This window comes from Camelina sativa, chromosome 15, assembly GCF_030686135.1.
Source record: "Camelina sativa cultivar CO46 ecotype springtype chromosome 15, ASM3068613v1".
Classification (NCBI taxonomy): domain Eukaryota; kingdom Viridiplantae; phylum Streptophyta; class Magnoliopsida; order Brassicales; family Brassicaceae; genus Camelina; species Camelina sativa.
In genome coordinates this window covers 16,085,986-16,108,611 of record NC_141894.1, presented here as the reverse complement: position 1 = coordinate 16,108,611, position 22,626 = coordinate 16,085,986, and the positions used below count along the sequence as shown (strand labels likewise).

Below are 22,626 nucleotides of genomic sequence, written 5' to 3'. Positions count from 1 at the left end.
ATCCAATGTTGGAGGAGTTTCCTTTGAGACAAATTGGTGAGTCAAATTTGAATGAAGTACGCAAAACTAAGGAACTAAGGTACTTGAGCAGACTGATATGGAACCGTAAAGGAAGTTAAAAAATATATATATATATATATATATATATATATATATATATATGTGCTTGGAATATATATGAAGAACTGATCATTGATAAATATTTTTTATTGATGAATAATTTTAATTGATAAAGTAGATTACAATGTGATTAATATTTCAAAGGGATTTTTGCCCATTCTACCACATTTGATATAAAACTTTTCATTTCTACCACAAACATAAACTCCTTTTCCTTTCTACCACAAGTGGTACTATAAAATTCGAAACTACCCTTCTATTTAGTAGATGAAAATTTGTGTTATTTGTTTTTATTTAAATGGTTATATACACAAAATAAAATAAAATGAAAAAGAAGAGACCCTGCAGCCGATAGTACAATATGTCTGACTTCACATTTAATACAAGTATGACAAAGTGTGTAACTATATATTTATATATTTATAATTTTTTTAATTGGTTTACCAAATAATTAACTATATATATAGTAGACAAAATATAAGTTGTGGACAATATTTATACTGCAAACAATAATTATATTTGACTTAAGTTTGTCCACCACCACTAAATTAGTGTGTCATAGACTAATAAACAATAGACATTACTTATAAGTTGTCCATTTAAATATATGTATATATATTTATAATACTTTAAAATTATAAATAATGCATAGTAAAAAATAATATTTAAAGTAGATAAAATATATATTTTTTGTAGACAAGATTCTAGATAGTAGACAAAAATATTACAGTGGACAACAAATGTCATGGACCAAAAATAAAATAATGTTAATCAATTAACATGATGGACAAAAAATAAAGTTTAAATTTGTCCACAAACGAAGCTAATATAATAAAAAGCATGAGACAAATGTGACTAAGAAACCTTTTTCTTCCTCGTAGTGGACTCCAAATCTACATTTATCTTCTTTACATAAATTTTAAAAGTAGAAGCAAAACCCAAAAAATTAAAAAAAAATTAATTTAAATGAGATCTTCACCTACCCCATTCACGTAGAATCCAGTTCCTCTTCTTCCACCATTTTGCTCTACTGATTAATTGAAACTGATATTTTCTCTTTTTCTCTTCTAAGGTGGTATTTTAGTTGTTTGATTTTAGATGATTTTTCTAAAAGGTTCAACAAACTCTGATACAAAGAAAGAGATGGATAAGAAGATAAAGACTCTCACAATTATTTAATCAGTTAAAAAAAAAAAGAATCTCGAATATACAATTATTTACATATTTTTTTTCTCTCAGTTACACTTTAATTTAAAATCACGTGACTTGTTTGATTTAGAAGAAGATAAATAGTTCAAGGTTATTTTGTTCTTTAGTGTGATCTCTTGTGGTACCCGGGAAAACAATCAAAGCAATGTGGTAGATTTCATAAGTTTTGCTACAGTGTATGGTATTATTGTTAGAAAACTCTATTTCAAACATTCACATCTGTGAAGGCGTTCGTTGCAGAATCCTCCCTTACGACCGGGACATTTGAAGTAACAATCGATGTCCCTCTTGCAACTTAGAGCCTTGCCCACTTTGTCACCGATTATGTACTCTGGACTTGCCGCAGCAGCTTCAAAACTAGCATCAACTTCGGTTAGATGTCTTGCTTGTGCTCCAAGATCTTCTCATCCATCATTTGCATAAAACAAAATGGCTTTAAAGGTTAAACTCTTCATCTAGAAACAAAAGTTAAAAATTCTAATAACCAATACTTAAAAATGTACTTTTTGTTTCTGTCACTTGTACACAAAAAAAAACATCTTTACAATGCACCTGCTGACAAAAGAAAAGGCAAAATAAATAAAAAACTTACTAGATGTGATTACCAAAATGAAAACCAAGACTGAGAGCTTGAGAGAAGTGTTCTTCATTTTCAAATTTGCTTTGGTTTTTTTAACTTCAAAACTTCGAGCCTCGTTAAAGTTTACTATGTGTCCCTAGGATCAGCCGTACGTTTATAATGTGGTAAACTATAAAATCTAGAACAATTAGTCAAAACTTAAAACATTATTACTCAAATTGGGTCCTTTGTTTTTTTTGACTAGAAAATCATACCATATTTCAAGATTTAGATAACACATAATAAAAAAAATATTGACTAGAAAAGTATACCATAAAAATTGAAATTTTTATGGTATGCCGGTTAGCAGAACTCATCAACCGGAGTATGCCGGTTAGCAGAACTCATCAACCGGATAGATTAATATGGCATTATACTAAATCTGGAAAATATTCCGTCAAATCAGGTTACCGGTTAGCCCGGGAATTGATTATGGATGTAGAGTATGGGCCGACGTGTACGGCTTTGCGGGCCCAATCGTGGAAACTTGATGTCCCTTCCAAGATCCAACACTTTTTTGGCAGATTGGTTCGGGTACTCTTCCTGTGTTAGAGCGTCTCGCACATCGGGGTGTTCGTTGTGACACCGTGTGTAAGAGATGCGGTACTGCAGTGGAAACTATAAACCACACGCTCTTTGAGTGCCCTAGGTCTCGACGTATTTGGGAGTTGTCCCCTATCCGGATGGTCCCGGGAGGTTTTCCATACACCTCGATTTATGCAAATTTAGATTTTATTTTTTGGCGGGCGTCTTCGCAATCTGGGGTCTCGGATATAGGCATTCAACTACCTTGGATTATTTGGTCAATTTGGAAAGATAGGAATAAAAAGGTTTTCCAGGGTATTGAGGTAGAGCCTCTTGAGATTTTGAATCAAGCGGCTACGGATAAATTATTGTGGGAGGAGGCCAAGTCTTACTCAGTGAATTATCTGGATCCTCCGTCTTGTTTGGAGGATAGGGGTTCCTCTCCCCGATGCCAATTTGATGGTTCTTGGAAAGGTACAGATCCCTACCAGGGTTTGGGCTGGTGGTGCTGCAATGGAGAGATTAAAACGATCCTGTTGGGAGCACGGAGTCACCGTCGGAGTATATCCCCTCTACATGCAGAATTACAAGCGCTGATCTGGGCTATGGAGTCTTTACTGGGGGCTGGAGTCGATTGTCAGGCTTTTGAGACGGATAGTGTAGAGCTATTGGCGATGGTGCAGACGCCGGAAGACTGGCTGGCTTTTTCCAATCTGTTGGAGGATTTCTCCCTGCTTCGTAGTTTCTATACCTCCTTCAGCCTCACCAGGATTCCACTTCAGCCTCACCATGATTCCACGAGACGCCAATGTCAGAGCCGACTGTCTAGCTCGATTTTCATGACCTCTACCTTCAGAATCTACCTTTGTAAACTCGTATCCTCCTGTTTGGGCAACCAATCGTGGAGTTCTATTTTAATTAATATGATTTGGTTGAAAAAAAAAAAATGAAATTTTATACTCAAAACACAATATAAAAAGAATGCAGATAGAAACCTCTAAATGGTGACTTTAATCTTGGCTAAAATTGTGATAAATTCAGTGAAATAGGTTGATGAAATATATATATAAAATATATTTATTTTTATTGAAATATTTAGACCCGCAGTCGTATCCGTCCAACACACTTTACTTTAATTAATAAGTCTAAATGTGGATACTAATTAACATGCGATTCATCGCGGTACAAAACTTTTTTGTTTAACACTTTACTTTATTTTAATAAGTCTAAACAAAACTTTTTTGTTTAAAACATAACTTATAATTTCAATGTTATACTATATTTTAGAAAATAAAATATGATCATATATTTTGTTATTTAATGTCATTTACGTTTAATATATCCTGAAAACCATTACAATAGAAAAAGTGATAACCAATAAAAATTAATTAATTATGTAAAATCCTAGTGCTTTGCAAAACAAAAACACAAAGTACATGACCCGTTTTTAAAAAGGGGATCTTTTGATCAAGATTCAATTAAGTATATGATAAAAAGTTAAATTAAATGACATGTTTTAAAAAAATGATCTAAGTACAATATTTTTGGAAACCATATTTTTGACTTATTTCAACACTTAATAATTTTGGTCTAAGTTTAAATTAAATACTAATATTTAAATATAGTTTAATTTAGGATCTCAAAGGTAAAACAATTTAATATGATCTAGCTACAGCCAACAACAATTTACGGTGACATTGGTTACATGTTTTTTTTTTCTCACTGGATTAGTATTGACTAAGGATTGAAAGGGTTAGATGGCTTGTGGAAAGCCTCGGCTTTTGAGAAGCCGCTATCTGTACAATTACCAAAAGACTCCACCATATTCTAATCCTCTAAGATACATGTTATAGACTTATAGTAGTCATGATCTTTACAGAAGAACCAAACGAATCAATATACTGGTTAAAAAGGACACTCTTGATACAGAGGATTGAACTGGGGCATGTTATAAGATTAAAAATCCTAAGTTACATGTTATAACCATCTAATTTATAATATTAAATATAATATTATTTATTATATTTTGTGCTGGGGCAAAAGAAAAATCAACCTAACAGAGACGTAAAGTCCCGTAAAAGTCACTCCAAATTTGTCTCATATCATCATCACCAATGGTTTATTTGAAGAAAACACAAATTACATGACCCGTTTAAGAAGAAGCGGATGTTCACGCCTCTTCACACAGTATTGTCTTCTCTTCCATTACCTGAACATTTCGTTTTGCAGAAGCGTGCAACTTCTCAATCACAAGCGGGGCTAAGAACGGAGACACGCATAGCTGCTCTCGTCCACTTTGTGCCTTCTCTTCCTCTACCTGAACCTGCAACATCTCTATCACAAACTGAGTTAAGAGCAGAGACGCGCAAAGCTACTCTTGTCCACTCTGTGCCTTCCCATCCTGTAACTGAACATTGCATTTTGCAGAAGCCTGCAGTTTCACAGCCACAAACTGAACTGAGAGACTTAATTGCGTTTACTCACGAAACAACTCATGCTCCCGCCGTGGAACCTGAGACCTGTCCTGATTTCACCTCCGTAGACAAACCAGCGATAGTCACAACCAGAAAAGCTTCAGCTCCAAGGAGATCGCTGCAAGATTGTAGAGCCATTTCACGTTCATATACTTGAGCATACTTAATTGTAGAGATAATAAAAAAAAGGGGGACTCATATGTTCATATACTTCAGCCCATAAAATTGTAACAATATACTTGGCTGAAATTAGACTAACCTTGCCCATTCTTTTTTTTTGTCTGCTTCAAACATGTCAATAACATATGAACTGTTTCATAATCGATTTCTCTTTGTCGATCCTGCAATTTATCAAACCAAAATTTGCAATTTTGTTGGCCAAAAACCTGCAATGTATAACTCAAAAAAATCAAAAGCTACAAATTAGTTTACCAAACCCTGCAATTATAAATCAGAAAAATTTATACTCAAACCAAAATCTGAAAATTCATTCACCAAAACCTTCGATATATAACTTAGACAACCAACTCCTGCAATTTCTCAATGTAGTTAGCTTTGTAGACTTGTCTGTTGGGTTTCTTATAGTTCTCCGTCACGAACTCCAAGCAATATCATATCATCAACCAACTAAATCGTCAAGAAGCAGAAATAACACCATAGACCCTCTGAGTTAAACATCCAATTAGTCGTTCTACAAAGACAGAAAGGAACGGTCTAATTGCTGGACCCGCGGTCTGAGATCTTGGTTTGAACCCGCGGTTTCAACATCGTATAGTTGTTTCTTCTGCAGGTCTAACTGCTGGACCAGTTTCTGATTCTGAAGCTGTCGAACGGCGGCATCAACCTGAGAAAAAAAAAAAAAAAATCAGAAGTAAACAACATGCACCAAAGAAACGCATTCTTACTGTCTTACATAATCCTTATCTGCATCATTCTCACACTTCAACTATACACAAAACATTCACACAACAACTTACATAATCTCCATAAGCTAGCTTCTTTTCCTTGAAATCCAAATCCAATTTCTTCCAATTAGCTTCGGGGACATCTTCTTCTTCTTCATCATCGGAGACATCTTCTTCTTCCTCCTCTTCTTTTCTTCTGTGGGTGGCGATCGAGAGGGGAGATAAACAAATAATAATATTAGGTCAAATTTAAATTCTCTTTTGGAAGAAGAAAGAACAGGATCCACGTCCTTTTAAAACGGGTATGGTAAAACGCGCGGATTTTATACAAAACGGGTCGGGTAATCGATTTTGTTTTTCCTTTCTGACCATTTTATCCTTTTTAATCATATATATATAAAAGTAGAGTTTCAGTCTCTCCTTATTGGTCCATTTGGCAATGCAATTTTATCAAAAAAAAAATTATATTAAAACATAAATTTAAAACAATTAATTTTCATATTTAACTCACATAATATAAAACTGAAATCTTTATAGATTCTCCCTATAAATTATGCATTAACTTTATTTCTCCACTAAGTTGTATTAATCAATTGTATTAAAACAAAACAATAAATTAGAATTGTAACTCTCATTTTTCTAAATGTAATTTTTCATCATTTCTCTTCCTATAAATACTCATTATCTTATTCTCTTAGTCTATCACTCTTTCATTCTCTCATCTTCTTCCACTACTCTCAAATCTCTTTTTTGTTATTGTTGTTGTATAGGTTATAAAAAATCAAATCAAATATCATAGTAAAAGCTTAGTTTTAGAGTTTGTATGATATGTATATCTTATATATTTATTTTAATCTTTTAAAATGTTTATCTCCATTTTCTATTTTATATTAACATCTTATAAGTCATTATTTTCATATTTCCTTACAATATTCACCACACAATAACATCATAAAGTTGAAATGATCCATATGTAATTATCTTTTATGTCTCTGGTTATCTCACATATTCATGTATCATTTTAAATAATTTATAAAGATCAATATAATATTTAAATATCAATATAATTATCCATTTATCCATTTATAAAGACTATTTTGTTTTGTGATCCAATTGTTAAATCTGCAGAGATCAATATAATATATATATTTTTTTTTATGATTTGAGGTTTTTGAAAACAAAAAGAACATAATTAAACAATTGGTTTTTTTTGTGTCTTTAATCAAAATAAAAAATGATCCAAAAAAAAAACATATTCAACTGGAACTTAAATATAAAAATAAAATATAATTTTAAAAATATCATTTCACTAAATTCTCTAAAGATGAAACCATTAGTATGAAATCTAGCACTATAAATTAAATTGATGAGTGAAAACCAAAAAAATATAAGTTATCCTTGGGATTTTAAAAATTATTGAGATTGAAGAATTCATATAATTTTATAAGAAAACTAATTTAGTTTGTCACTTAAAAAGTAATATTTTTTATTTTGAAATATTATGTGTAAGTGTTGAGTTTATATCAACAAACAACCAAATCATGTGAATTTTGATTCAGCCACTTGGTATTCCTTTTATTTTAGGTTATAAAAAATTAAAATATTTATTTATAATTAAAGACATGTAACTCCATTTAACTCAAATGTAACTCCTATCCAATAATTGTACATTAATTCATTCCTCCTACTAACTTATTATCTTTCAAGATAAATTATTTTTGGTTAAATTTTAATATTTTTATTTATTTTGGTTGGCTAAACTTATATTCATATTTTGGTTGGCTAAATTAATATACTTCTCATGTAAAATTATTGTTTATAATATATTTCTCATTTCAAAGTTTAAAGCAATATATCATATATATATAAAAGTAAGGTTTTGGTCTCTCCTTATTGGTTGATTTTCATTTAATGTTTTCTAATTATTTTTTTTTTTATTTGCTTTCTAATTGCTTTAAACAATATTTAAGATCCAATAAACACAATACATTTAACTCACACATTAAAATAAAATTATAACTGAAAATAAAATAAATTATGCATTAATCATATTCTACCACTCAATTCTATTCAAACACAATAAATTACTATTATAACTCCATAGTTCTAAATGTAACTTCCATCATTTCTTATCATATAAATAAGCATTCTCTCAATCTATCATTCTCTCATATTGACATTCTTTTACTATCTCATTTTCACATTCTCTCATTCTCTTCTACAATACCTCGAATCATTTTTCGTTTTTTTTGTTATTTTTGATTTCTTATTTTTGTTGTATGAGTTGTAAAAAAAAATGAAGTATCATTGTAAATTGTTAATGCTAAATTTTAATTTTAGAGACTACATGATATATATTTTACATTGTTCTTATTTTAAAAGATTTATCTCCTTTATCTAATTTGGATTATTATCTTATAAGTAATCATTCTCTGTTCCTCTCCCACCAATATCAAATGTTGTTATATCTCATATGTGTTGTAAGAGTTTGATTCTATATTTTAATTTAGAAAGTATTATATATATAGATATTACATTGTTCTATTTTTTAAAGATTCATCTCCATTATCTAATTTGGATTACCATCTTATAGTAAACATTCTCTCCTCCTCTCCTACCAATATCAAATGTTGTTATATCTCATATGTGTTGTAACTTGTAAGAGTTTGATTCTATATTTTAATATAGAAAGTATTATATATATTTAACATTGTTTTCAATTTTTATTTTATTTATATAAAAAAATATTTCTTTTATATTTCTTGCCTTTCTAATCTATTCATATTTATTTTTTAAATTTGCATAGTTAAATTTAAATTCACATATGTTGGTTTTAACAAAACAATCAACTTTATTTGAGAATTAGATGTTCCTATTCATTTTTAAACGATCAATGTGTAACATATAAGCATTTTGTCTTGCAATCACAAGTTCCATTTCTATTGCTTAACTCCATGGTTAAACTATAATATATATTGTCCTATTTGTAGGAATAACAACATACTTATTTAATTTATTTAAAAGAGCAGATGATTAAACGAAATAAACATTTCTCCAAATTTTATAATTCAATCAGTGAGTGTACTTATTACTTTAAAAAACTTTTACATTGAAGTTCATAAAATCATATAAGAAAACTAAAATACTATATCACTTCAAATTTGGAAGAAAACACTTGGTATTCCTTTTAAAAAAAGTCAAGACACATATAAAAATTTATTAATATTTAACTCACTTTAAAGACATTAAAGGTATTTTAACTCAAAAATAACTTCTATCCAATAATTTCATACATTCCTCCCACAAATAAAAAAATATATATATATGTTCAAGATTGTATTTAAATATTACATAATTTTTTAGTTAGCTAAATTTATAGTCACATATATACAATATATATATACATAAGAAATTATATTACTTATTAACACCATAATTCGACCCATTATTTGCTTAACTCAATATTGGTTTCAAAGCCAACTAAAGAAAAACAGAAACGATCTTATTGATATTAGACCAAAACATGGGCATACAAACATAATCACTTACACGGAAGATATTTTTTAAAAATAACTTATTATTGCAACATCAACGTATGAAGGGTTTACATAAGCAGTTAATTAGAAAATCTATAATACAATAAATGTATTGGAAACAATATCAGTCAATGATAAGATTAGATCCTCAAAAGCAAGAAACAACATCTTCATAATTCATAAAAAGTAAACGCCACAATTATACACATCTGAACGAAATGGTATAAACATATAGTATATAAATAAAAGTGACGGCAAAGCCCATATATGCCTAATTAAAACGAAATAATACAAAAGAGAAAACGAAAAAGACCCAAAAAAAAACAAGAAAATGCCAACTACACCACAACCCACGCGTTGCGTGGGGAAGCACCTAGTTTCAATAAAGCTACTCCTTCTTGTAAAATTGAATGGCAATTTGAGTAAATAGAAGGAGGATTTCGGACATTTTCCCAAACGTACTTCTCTTTTAATTATATAGAGATTTCGAGTGAAAATTTTATGGTAATGATTTAACGGTATAATATAAAAGTCATAAATAATGACTAAAATGAATTAACCAAATTAGTTAAATAAAATATTTGTTGTATATATAAAAATGAAAAATTGATTTAGTGACAATAAGAAAATAATGTTAAAGATATATAAATATAGGTTAATTCAGATAATCAAATTTGAAAAATATTCACATAAAAGAAATTTAAATTATTATTTTATCAAAATTTATAAAAATTAATAAGAGAATCAAGAAGAAAGAGCTCATAGCTGCAACCAACCAAATTGACTAAAAGGTAAATCTATGAAAAATTAGAAATCACAATTAATTAATACTTGAAAGAGATGATCGATACAGGTTAGATAGAAAACGACACCAAACAAAGGTTAGATGGATGAATCAATAAATAAAACAATCTAAATTTTTTAACAAAGAAGAGTGAATCAATTTGTCAAAAAAAAAAAGAGTGAATCAATGTTGCTTAATAAATTGAAAGAAAATAATACTCAGAATTAAAATTTGGAGGTGTTAAACAATACTCAAAGAACAAAAACTCTTTTCAAGGTCCGTAAATATATATATATATATATATATATATATATATATATATATACAAAGAGGTGTGAAACAAAAATGTGCGAAAACTAACAAATGTGAACATTGAAAGTTGGGAGCACGACGAAGAAACACAATTGTTGGATCAAAATATTGCAACTTTTAAGATCATTAACAAATCTAAATAGTTAGATGAGATAATAAAAACAATCTTATCTGTTATATTCAAATTGACCCCTAAAAGTGAGTTTGCTATAATATATAAACATATAAATCTATGATTTTATTTATTAACTTGTAAGTTTAAAAAATACTCAGAAAACAATAAATTCGAAAATTGTTTTTGTATTTTATAAAAGTTTATCTAAATAAACAAAGATGTGTAAAATATAAAAGTGTTAAACATAGAGGTTTGAATAAACGTAGAAAAATTAATAGGTGGGATTTTTGAAAGATGGGGGTACGACGAAGAGATGCAAAATATGAAACTAAAGACGTGTGAAACAAAAAGGTGTGAGACAAAATGTGTTAAAACTAACAAGTGCAAACATTGAAATCAAGGGGTACGACGAAGAAACACAATTGTTGGATCAAAACACTGCAACTTTATATAAACAAAGAGGTGTAAAACAAAAAGGTGTGAAAACTAATAGGTGCCTACATGGAAAGTTGGGGGTGGAACGAAGAAACACAATTGTTGGATCGAGTCTTTGCAACTTTTGAGATCATTAACAAAGGGTGAGATTTTTAATAATACTTAAAGAAATCAAAATCCATAAAAATCTGTATATATATAAAAACAAAAAGGTGTGAAAACAAAGAGGTTTGAAACAAAAAGGTGTGAAACAAAAAGGTGCGAAAACTAACAAGTGCAACCATTGAAAGCTAGGGATAAGACGAAGAAACACAATTGTTGGATTAAAACATTGCAACTTTACATAAACAAAACAGGTGTAAAACAAAAGGGTGTGAAAACTAACGGATGCCAACATAGAAAACTGGGGGTGCAATGAAGAAACACAATTGTTGGACAAAAACTTTGCAACTTTTGAGATTATTAACAAAGGGTGAGATCATTAATAATACTCAAAGAACAAAAGCTCTTTTCAAAGTCCATAAAAATATGTATATATATAAAAACAAAGTGTGTGAAAACAAAGAGGTGTGAAACAAAAAAGTGTGAAACAAAAAGATAGGAAAACTAACAATTGCAACCATTGAAAGCTAGGGGTACGACGAAGAAACACAATTGTTGGATCAAAACATTGCAACTTTATATAAACAAAGAGGTGTAAAACAAAAGGGTATAAAAACTAACGGATGTCAACATGGAAAGTTGGGGGTGCAACGAAGAAATACAATTGTTGGACCGAAACTTTGCAACTTTTGAGATCATTAACAAAGAGTGAGATCATTAATAATATTCAAAGAACAAAAACTCTTTTCAAAGTCCATAAAAATCTGTATATATGTAAAAGCAAAGAGTGTGAAAACGAAGAGGTGTAAAACAAATAGGTGCGAAAACTAACAAGTGCAACCATTGAAAGCTAGGGGTATGACAAAGAAACATAATTGTTGGATCAAAACATTGCAACTTTATATAAACAAAGATGTGTAAAACAAAAGTGGTGTGGAAACTAACGGGTGCCAACATGGAAAGCTGGAGGTGCAACGAAGAAACACAATTGTTGGACTGAAACTTTCCAACTTTTGAGATCATTAACAAAGCGTGAGATCATTAGTAATATTCAAAGAACAAAAACTCTTTTCAAATCCATAAAAATCTGTATATATATATATAAAAAAAGAGGTGTGAAAACATAGAGCTGTGAAACAAAAAAGTGTAAAAATTAATAGGTCCGATTTTTAAAAGATGGGGGTACGACGAAAAAACACGATTATTGAAAAAACAAAACTTGCAACTGTTGGGATCATTAATAATTCTAAACTGTTAGATGAGATAATAGAAACAATCTCATCCGTTAGGTTAAAGTTTAAATCCAAAAGTGGGTTTGCTATTATATATAGATATAATGTTTTAATACAGTTTATACTAGAATAGAGCACATGTTGAAATTTCTTTTGTTTATTTTGTAATTTTCAAAACATCATATATGTGATTATTTTATTTTTAAATATTTTTTGTTTTGTGGAAAAAAAAAAAAAAATTTGGATGTAACACTATGTCATGAAATCATATGCTGAATATGACTTATGAAAATATATATATTTTATAAAATCTATTCTAGTAGATCTAGATTTTTACCGCGATATATCGCGAGTTAAGTTGTGTGATAAAAAAAATGTTTGTTAATTTTATTTGATTTGTTTACTGTTTAAATTATTTTTTTATCAACCAAACATATAACTAGAAAATGACTCCGAAGTTGGTTGCCGAAACAGGAGGATAAAAGTTTACAAAGAAAGTTTCAAAAATTAGAGACAATCACATTTGCCATTATTGCAGATTCCAGCTCCCTTGGGACATCTTAGGTTACAATCAACATCTCTTTTGCAAGGTGGGGCTTGCATGAAGGTCCTGGTGGTGCCGATGTAGTTTGAACTTCCGGTGACAACTTCGAATTTCTTGTCAGCTCTTGTTAGTTCCCTTGCGTCTAATCCAGTATCTATTCATTCATCATTCGTAAGGGTTTAAACTTTCTCTCTAGTAATAATATTTGTGCCTCTAAAGCTATAGAGTAATTCAAATGATAAACCAATTAAGGTAACATGTTTTAAAAGAAGTATATGCTAAAAAAAAAAAAAAAAGGTATATGTTTTCTCAGACCAAATGACTCAAGCCCATTAAATTCAAACAAGATATCAATGCAATATCGATCATTACTATGATTTCACCCGCGATACACCGCAGGACTAAACATTTTAAAATTCTCAAATGATAAACCAATTAAGGTAACATGTTTTAAAATTGTTTTCTCAGACCAAATGACTCAAGCCCATTAAATTAAATGAATCGACAAGTAGAAATCTCTTAGTTACGGTTTTTAATTAATGATAAATTAGTTGAAGGTTAAAAATGGATCCATCCATAGTTGAAATTATTTTTTCTGAAAATTCCTCAAAAAAACATATAAGTTGCATATTGAAAAAGTTTTTGTTTTGGTCGAAAAGATTAAATGTGCTTCTTCTTTTTTTCTGTGGGAATGGATTACGATCTTTATATTACTCCCTCTGTTTCATAAAAAGTGTCATTTTGACACATTTCACATAAATTAAAAAAGATACTAAAATATATATATATATATCCTTATTTAATAAGTGTTTAATGAGTTAATTTAGTTATAGATTAAGGGCAAAACTAGGAAATATATTGTAATAGAAATATAAAATAATGCATTGGAATTGTGGAATGACACTATTTGTGAAACAAAGAAACATCTCTAGAATAGCACACTCTTTGTGAAACAGTGGGATTATAACACTTACCAGATATGATAACCAAAATGAAAATCAAGAGTGAAAGCTTGAAAGAAATGTTCATCATTTTAAAATTTTTGAAATTTGAATTAAACAATTTTAGTCTTGTGAAAGGTTGATCTTTCCTTGTCCTTCATTCACATATATACACAAGCAAGTCTAGGCATGTCAAAGGATTTGAGAATTAATACATACCAAATGTTAGGGGTGACAATCTATTAGTATTACTTGAGAATCAATGTTACATTAATTTATATGAAAACATTATAATTTTTTACTGATATGTTAATGTCTTTGGATTTTAACTTTTAAAAAATAAGTTTATAAAGTGCACTTATAATCATAAATTAAGCATATTCAATTAATAAAAACCAGCATAAATAGTTATGAATTCTACATTTAATAGTCAATCACAATTAAAAAGAGATTTGATATAAATGGTATCAAATTATATAATATTAAATTATTGTATTCATCTTTGTTTGATCCTATTTTTATTAAAAGAATAGAGTAATATAAATCACAACAGAAAACCGTAGATTTTTTTCTCTTTATGTCATCAATATATATTAAAATAAAGTTATTGTGCTTATGTGTCAAACTCACAATTTTAATGCATTGACTAATAATAACTCCATCATAATTACTAATTAAAATCCCGAATTAACCGAACCCACAAACCATCATCATACCAATAAAGTAGCAATTGCCAAGTTTTTAGTATTGGAGGAACACACAAACATAAAACCTGGTGAGAACAAACTTGGTCGTCTCGGAGAAATCGAAATCGAAGAAGAAGAAGTGAAGAACTCTAAAACGAAAAGAAATGGAGATTTTAGAAGAAACATTGGTCAACGTCTTGGTGCGGTGTTCACTGAAGGACATCGCGAGATTCAGATCAGTGAGCAAAGAATGGAAATCTCTCATCGATTCAGACTTCTTCAGAGATCTCTACATCTCTCTCAACTCATCTTCGTCAACCTCATGGTCCATCATCCAAACCAACCCTCACAAGCTAACTCTTGAAATCGTCGGCCACCATGGATGCGAAAGATGGGGACTTTCTCGTTCTCCAGGATCTCTAGTAAGTTTCTTTGCCGAGACGACGATCACTAAACTAAATGTGTTGGCTTGTACAGATGGGTTGGTCACGATTTGTGCAGAGTCTAGTGATGGGTCTCCTATGTATTACATTGGGAACCCTTTGTTGCAGGAATGGTTTCGACTCCCTCAACCTCCGTTCCGTAATTTTGAGAGATTGCGGAAGAACGAGCGGTTTAGTGAGAGTGGGTTGGTTACAAAGATGGAGAATGGTGTGGTTGTGAGTTACAAGGTTGTGTGGTTGTTGACTCATGAAGGTAAGGTCCTGTTTATGATCTACTCATCTGATACAGGGATGTGGTGGAGACAATTTGTACCTTGTCTTCATACTGCTACGTGGTCTGGTCAGGACAAGTCGATTGCTTTGAACGGGTTTCTTCATTGGCTTTCTAATCTCACCAGTTCTATTATCGCCTACGATTTCTTTGGGGGTCATAATGGTGTTCATGGTGGTTGTCATATCGTACCTTTCCCTGGAAAAGATGATGAGTTACGGCGTTTTAGGAGAAGCTTTACAACCTCGGAAGGGTCCATTGTGTATTTCAACGAGTTCCGTGTGAATGGAAACCGCACGTTACGGGTTTGGAGGCTGGTCAAGTACACTGATATTGGTCCTGAGGACCAATGGCAGCTCTGTTGGGAAGTTAGCTTGGAGTCTTTGATCGAGTTAGGTATTGATTATTTCCCTGTGGTGATGCATCCTTTGAAATCTGAGATCGTCTACTTGTGGAGCAGGAGCAACAAAGGTCTGATCCTTTTTAACTTGAGGACAAAAGTGTTTAGTCTTCACAAGGAAACTGAAGATGTTCGTAAGTGTATGGATGGTTGCGTCTTGAGTTTTAACCAGTGCGGCGAGTATATGAGGAACATCTATAGTTACTTTCTCTCATCAGTTCAAACTGGTCCTAACCATCTCTACTTTTCACAGTATGTTGTCCCACTTTGGCTGCACCATCTCCCTCGTTCGAATCCTACTTAGTGTATACTATGTTTCAAGTTTCATTCTGATTAGCGACAATGAGTTTATTTTAAGAGGAAAGAACAGACATGTGGGAGGTAAACTTGCAGAGGACGACTGAAGGAAGTAGAGAAGAAGCTGGTGACCGAATTGTAGCTGACTATGGGCGTGATGTTATTGTGTGTTAGGCTGTTAGCTGTTAATAGAAGTTGAGTTGAAGCTCTAGAGAAATCTTCCTTCATTTCATTATATCATTACAAGGATAAATTCATAGATTATACATTTCATTCTTATCACAATCCCAAAGTCTAATGGTTGAAAAATGCAAATTTCATATCATTGATAGGTAAACACACAAAACACAATCATCCAACTAAAGATCAACCACAATCATCTTCATCTTATAGTCGCCACTAAATACCACAAAACAGCCATTTTCCCCACCTTAAGCAGCCAATTTAATACGAATAAAGGGTTCAGTACTGAGAGGTTGAAGGAAGATAGAATAAGCCAATTACCAGATCCTTTGTTAAGTCAAAATACTTAATCATCTTCCCACAGAGGAAGCTGTGAAGACAAGTGTTTTATCTACCACATGGAGGACTCTCTGGCTTTTGGTTCCTCGTTTGAAACTGGACTTTAAGAAATTCCCAAGTTTCAATGCCTTTTTGAGGTTTGGTAACTGGTTTTTCGATTCCGATAGGGTTACATGCATAGAGAAACTCAGGTTATATATAGATGGCAATGATGCATCATCCTATCTCACATCATGGATCGGTGCCTCGGTTAAGCGTAAGGTTCAGCGTCTTTTGGTTGATCACGTTACTCGAGATGCTTATTCTCATCATTCTCATGAGATGCCACTTAGTCTCTATGTTTGTGAGTCACTGGTGTGTCTAAGGCTCTATAGGCTGAATTTGGCTGCTCCTGAGCTTGTTTCTTTACCTTGTCTAAAGATCCTCCGTTTAAGAGATGTTGTGTTTACCAATGAGACCACTTATGAGAGACTTGTCTCGTCCTGCCCTGTGCTGGAATACTTAAAGGTTGACGTTGTATGGAATGATGAAAACGTATATCGGGTTCATTCTCGGTCACTGAAGAGGTTCCGTTTAACACGACGACCTTCTTCTCTCTGGGATCTCCGGATTGAGTATTGTGATCCAGGAGTTGTGATTGATGCTCCTCTGCTGTGCTCTTTGAGAATCTTTGATACCATATCAGAAAGCTATACATTTAGCGATCTGGAGAGTCCAATGACAAGTTTGATTTATCGATCCTTTGTGGTACGGGCCAAGCAAAGACAAAAGTCATCCACAAGTGTCTCACTTTGATTTCGAGGATCAGGATTTTGACAATATGTTCACAAACTTTTGCGGTATATATACACAACATGTCAATGCATGCATGTTTTGGACATGCACATTTCTTTTTGTTCTTATAAAGTTTCTAACCCATATTTTTTTTGCTTTTTCAAAAAAAAAAAGAAAAAAGTTTCTAACCCATATTTTTTCTCTCTGGTTCTAGGTGATGATGAATCGATACTCAAAACCTAGTCCGCTACCTCAATTTAGTAAGTCTAAACATTACACAGTGTAATTTACACTCAACGCACCAGGTATTGAAGATCTTTTAATCTTTCTTAGGAGTTGCCCGAATCTGAAATCCCTCATCTTAGTGAAGGTATGCTAGCTATATAACCCCCCCCCCCCCCCCTCTTAATATATATATAAGAAGTTTCTGTAAATTGCATCATTTTTTTTATTTGTTTTCCTCAATCTCATTATATTTCCACAGGGACGTATTGGTTGTTACAATCCTCTGTGTCCCAAGAGGGAGATGGAACGACTTAGCATTGCACCTGTGCCAGAGTGTTTGCTATCGTCGCTCGAGTTTGTTGAACTCAAATCCCCAATTTGTGGACTTTCTCCAGAGACAAAGCTAGTATGGTACTTGCTAGAGAACTCTGCAACCCTCAAGAAACTCACTCTACGTTTGAACTCTAGTAGTTCAACAAAAGATGACTTAGTCAAGATCCCAAGGGTTTCTACCGAATGTGAAGTCGTCTTTCTTTAATGGGTAGAGAGAGCCGAGAGAGAGAGAGAGAGAATATAATTGAGGTTTTATGTAAAAGACGAAGTGGATATGCATTTGTAGTTTCATACTTATATGGTTTGGTTTTAGGGAAAATGACACCCACACCCACTTTGGGTGTGAGTTGTGTCACCCACACTCACTTTCCACTCTCCCTATACTATCCCAAGTTTTTTGCTTATGTGTCCACATATTTTGGACGATTTTGCCCTTTTCCTCTTTCTCTCCTTCTTTTCTCTCTTTTTCTCTTCTTTTTAGTTGTTAACACTTTAACAAAGTAAAATATATTTATTTGTTATAATAAAACAAATTTTCTATTTATTTATATAAAATATATTATGATTATATATTTTCTACATTTTAAGATACATATTGCTATATTTTTTATGAATTTTTAGATTATACAGTATCCATCGGTCGTTGAACATTTGTTCAATTATAAGTGGATAATCAATTGCAGTATTGTTAATAGATAGTTACTTGTATTTATTCATACAAAATATACATACATAAATTTGGTTAGATCTTTATCCATAGCATATTATCCATAACACAACATAGATCAAATAAGTACAAAACCCTTTAATTCTAAATTTTAAATCCTAGAACATAAACCCTTGAACCTAAAACCAAAACTATTCACTTTAAAAAACAAAGTTTAGTGGATATAAAAACTATGGATAGGTCTCCATGAATTTACAAAGCATATCTAGACATTAAGCTGAAGAATAGCAGTTGAATGGTGGCTATGGATGTGATCATGTGGATATTTTTTTGTGGATACCAATGTAGACAGACCAAAGAATCATCATACAACATCCACACAATTAAATCCATAGGCACCATGAGCTCCTTGCTTCATATTTTGTGTTGGTCCAGAAACATATACACTCATAAGAGGTTAATAAACAAAATAAAAATTAACAACATTGATTTATTTAGAACATTGAATATCAATCATGTGGATTAGTAGTTATGGATATTTATCATATAATATCTTGCTCATTCTTTACATGACCAGAAATTTGTCCAAAATAAATTAGCCACATAGATTTCTTTTAGCTAAATGTTTTTGTACTATTTTTCAGCTAGAAGTAGGTATATTAGAACTTAGAAGTGTCACTAGAAGCATACTACACAATAAACATGGTCATTATTAATCTCAAAGCCTATCCACCAAATTCTGACCACGTGGACAAGCAATCCAGATGAAATTTATTGACAAGTTTGTTGCATGTTCAAACATCACTATAGTTTAGCCACTTAGATGTCTTTTAGCCAAATGTTTTTGTAATATTTTTAAGCTAGAATTAGAGATATTAGAACTTAGAAGTGTCACTAGACGCATACTACACAACAAACATGGTCATTATTAATCTCTAAGTGTATCCACCAAACTCTGACCACGTGGACAAGCAATTCAGATGAAATTTATTGACAAGTTTGTTGCATGTTCAAACATCACCATAGTTTAGGGTGGTTTAGGATTTAAGATTTAGGGTATAAGGTTGACGTTTTTGGGCTTATATGGATTTAGTGTCTATGTGGTGTTAGGATTTAAGACACTAAATCCATGTTGCATGTTGCATGTTTATCATTTTCATCTGTCTAAACCCTAAACCCTAAACCCTAAACCCTAAACCCTAAACCCTAAACCCTAAACCCTAAATCCTAAACCCTAAACCCTAAATTAGCCACATAGATTTCTTTTAGCTAAATGTTTTTGTACTATTTTTCAGCTAGAAGTAGGTATATTAGAACTTAGAAGTGTCACTAGAAGCATACTACACAATAAACATGGTCATTATTAATCTCAAAGCCTATCCACCAAATTCTGACCACGTGGACAAGCAATCCAGATGAAATTTATTGACAAGTTTGTTGCATGTTCAAACATCACTATAGTTTAGCCACTTAGATGTCTTTTAGCCAAATATTTTTGTACTATTTTTAAGCTAGAATTAGAGATATTAGAACTTATAAGTGTCATTAGAAGTATACTACACAACAAACATGGTCATTATTAATCTCTAAGCCTATCCACCAAACTCTGACCACGTGGACAAGTAATCCAGATGAAATTTATTGACAAGTTTGTTGCATGTTCAAACATTACTATAGTTTAGGGTGGTTTAGGATTTAAGATTTAGGATATAAGGTTGACGTTTTTGGGCTTATATGGATTTAGTGTCTATGTGGTGTTAGGATTTAAGATTTAGGGTATAAGGTTAACTTTTTTTGTTTGTCAACAACTAAAGTTACTAAACTTAAAATTTAGTATGTTTATCACCAACTAAAGTTACTAAACTTAAAATTTAGTAATGAAAATAAAAAATAAATGTTAAAGAAAAAAAATATTAGAAAAGAAAGAGAAAAGTTAGAGAGAGAGATGAGAATGAAAAAAAAAAGTAGAAAGAGAAGGTTAGTTTAGTTAGAGGGTGTAAGTTGTAATTTGACATAAGAAAAGTATAGAGATAGTAGAAAGTGGGTGTAAGTGTCAATATTTTAGGAGAAAGTGGGTGTAAATGTCATTTTCTCTTGGTTTTAAACTGTTTAAAAGGTACTTTGGAAGAAAATGTGTTTGTGGCTTGTGGGTAGAGCAAAACTAATAACTTATTTTATTGATTTTTTTATATAACAAAACTATTTGGTTATTGATTTATATATAATATTAAAAACAAAAACAAAAATAAAAGTGTTGACGGAACCGATAGAATCATCGAGAACAGAGGAGGAGCTATGGCGCCGCTTCATGTATCGGCATCGCTTTCGTCGCCGTTGCCACTTCTCTCTCCGCCACTGTCTTCACCGTCTCTAAACAGAGCTGCTGCTACGACATCTATTGATTGCTCTTTCGTCTCCGTTCAACGCTTCCCTCTGAGGCGTAAGACGAGGAAGCAGTTGCAGGTGGTGTCTATGGCTCCTGAGGAAGAAAAGCTCACTCGTCGCAACCCTCTTGATTTCCCTATTGTGAGTATCTCTTTGTTTTCGATTCCCTTTTAGAAATTGGGCTCTAGATTCTTAGGGATTTCACATTGCTATTAGAATCTGAAAATTGTATTTGAATTCACGAGCTTGAGCAAATTCTTGTTCTGTGCCTGTAGATTGTAAACTCACCACTTTGATTTTAAGTAAGTATTAGTGATGTATGAGATTGTGAGGCTATCTCTCAAGCTTTGATTTGTGTGACTTATCTTGTTCATGACTTGCTAGAGTTATCAGGTATAGAATTCTTTGGTTACAGGAATGTGAATAATGGAAGTCCTTTTTGCCTAGTTTACTTATGAATCAATTAGAGAGAAGCTGCATCTAGTGACAATTGTATACCGAGTTTTGAGAGTACCTCTGTATCGTTTTCTTGGTTCTTTGTTTGCTGTAATTTTGAGTGTAGTCAGTCAAATTCCACTTCTATACGTTCTTGATTTCCGATTGTTATGTTGTCGATGTGTTTCTTGTGCATCGATGTTCTGCAAATAATCAACAATGGTGACTTTTCGTTTACCTGGTTTGTTAAATATTGCTCTATCATTTTCTGTTACATTGAAAATATTATGTATCTGATATTTGGGTTTTGTGGTAGGAATGGGAGAGACCAAAGCCAGGGAGGAGACCAGATATATTCCCCAAGTTTAGTCCTATGAAGTCACCGTTGCCTCCTCCAATGCCTTATGATCCTCCTGAAGAAGATGATGAAGAGGAAGAGAAGAAAGAAGAAGAAACAGAAGACGACCCTGACAAGGAAGACGAGGACCAACCCAATAACCACTAGTAAGAAAACTCATCTCTCTAACACTCTTGTTGTTGTTGTTGTTGTTGTTTTGTCTTAGAAACCTTGATGGATCTTATTTCACGTTAAAGAGATTAAAAAAAAAAAAAAAAAGAAGAAGATATTGTCAACCCTAAAATATGTTGGTGGAAGTTTGGAACTCATTTGCTGCGTAGATTTGCTCCTATGCCTAGCTTACATCTGCTGTAGTAAACTCGCTTTCTGCAAACGATTTTTTGAATGTATTCTCTCAATAAAGCTCCTCGGATTTTATTGTTTAAACTACATCATCAATACGAACTACTACTTAAAACCGTAAAGAAGGTATCTGCCATGCTTTTGCCTTATTAAGAAGTCTTTAGTTTTGAATATATATGTTCTGATATGCTTATAAGACGTGAGTACATGTTTGTACCCTAGACTCCCTAGTAGTTGCTCGATTACTTTAAGTCGATAGGTTGAATAAAACTTGTGTTATTGGTGAGTTCTTCCCGCAAGAGATCCTATTTGAACTTGAATCAGACGTTGTGTGTATTTTCGTATTTTGGTTACATCCTGCTTATGATTTATCTTTCAGATGTCACGAAACTGAGTCATGGTAGTCAAATGTCATTTAGGTCATTAGCTGTATGATTATGCTGAGGTTGAAGAAAATATATATCTAATAAATTATAAAAGATATAGTATCTCTTTAAAGGCCTTTAAAAGTGTTAAACAAGTAGATTTAATGATAACTTTTAGTGATCTTTAGCGGGTTTAGCCTTAAAACAAATTAAAATGATCAGAAAAGCAAGAAACACTTGGTTGGTGTGTTGGAAGGTGAATGTTGTTTT

The 22,626-nt window shown here is 31.8% G+C and overlaps 3 protein-coding genes, 1 long non-coding RNA gene and 2 pseudogenes across 6 annotated transcripts; 4 read left to right on the top strand and 2 right to left on the bottom strand.

The window, feature by feature from the left end:
• Positions 1-1,461: 1,461 nt before the first annotated feature.
• On the bottom strand, positions 1,462-2,044 carry LOC147926711 (defensin-like protein 259). The gene is made up of 2 exons (XM_087489594.1): positions 1,922-2,044; positions 1,462-1,729 (listed from the first exon to the last, which is right to left on the bottom strand). Exons 1-2 carry the CDS (start codon positions 1,977-1,979, stop codon positions 1,530-1,532), a joined length of 258 nt encoding a protein of 85 aa, XP_087345720.1. The 5' UTR covers positions 1,980-2,044; the 3' UTR covers positions 1,462-1,529.
• Positions 2,045-2,239: 195 nt separating this feature from the next.
• On the top strand, positions 2,240-3,522 carry LOC147926710 (uncharacterized). The gene is made up of 4 exons (XM_087487173.1): positions 2,240-2,386; positions 2,473-2,644; positions 2,765-3,283; positions 3,515-3,522. Exons 1-4 carry the CDS (start codon positions 2,240-2,242, stop codon positions 3,520-3,522), a joined length of 846 nt encoding a protein of 281 aa, XP_087343299.1.
• A 942-nt stretch (positions 3,523-4,464) lies between these two features.
• LOC104746998 (uncharacterized) lies at positions 4,465-6,115 on the bottom strand. The gene is made up of 4 exons (XR_015582894.1): positions 5,925-6,115; positions 5,449-5,791; positions 5,207-5,333; positions 4,465-5,065 (listed from the first exon to the last, which is right to left on the bottom strand). It is a non-coding gene; the product is annotated as an uncharacterized LOC104746998 (long non-coding RNA).
• Positions 6,116-14,568: 8,453 nt separating this feature from the next.
• LOC104746996 (putative F-box protein At3g23950 pseudogene) lies at positions 14,569-16,259 on the top strand (annotated as a pseudogene). The gene has a single exon (XR_015582893.1). The product of XR_015582893.1 is annotated as a putative F-box protein At3g23950 pseudogene (transcript).
• LOC104748537 (putative F-box/FBD/LRR-repeat protein At2g05300 pseudogene) lies at positions 16,026-18,348 on the top strand (annotated as a pseudogene). The gene is made up of 4 exons (XR_015581651.1): positions 16,026-16,115; positions 16,283-17,311; positions 17,461-17,616; positions 17,731-18,348. The product of XR_015581651.1 is annotated as a putative F-box/FBD/LRR-repeat protein At2g05300 pseudogene (transcript).
• Positions 18,349-20,610: 2,262 nt separating this feature from the next.
• Positions 20,611-22,075, top strand: LOC104746995 (uncharacterized). Its single transcript, XM_010468558.3, has 2 exons — positions 20,611-20,997; positions 21,608-22,075. Exons 1-2 carry the CDS (start codon positions 20,767-20,769, stop codon positions 21,794-21,796), a joined length of 420 nt encoding a protein of 139 aa, XP_010466860.1. The 5' UTR covers positions 20,611-20,766; the 3' UTR covers positions 21,797-22,075.
• Positions 22,076-22,626: the final 551 nt, after the last annotated feature.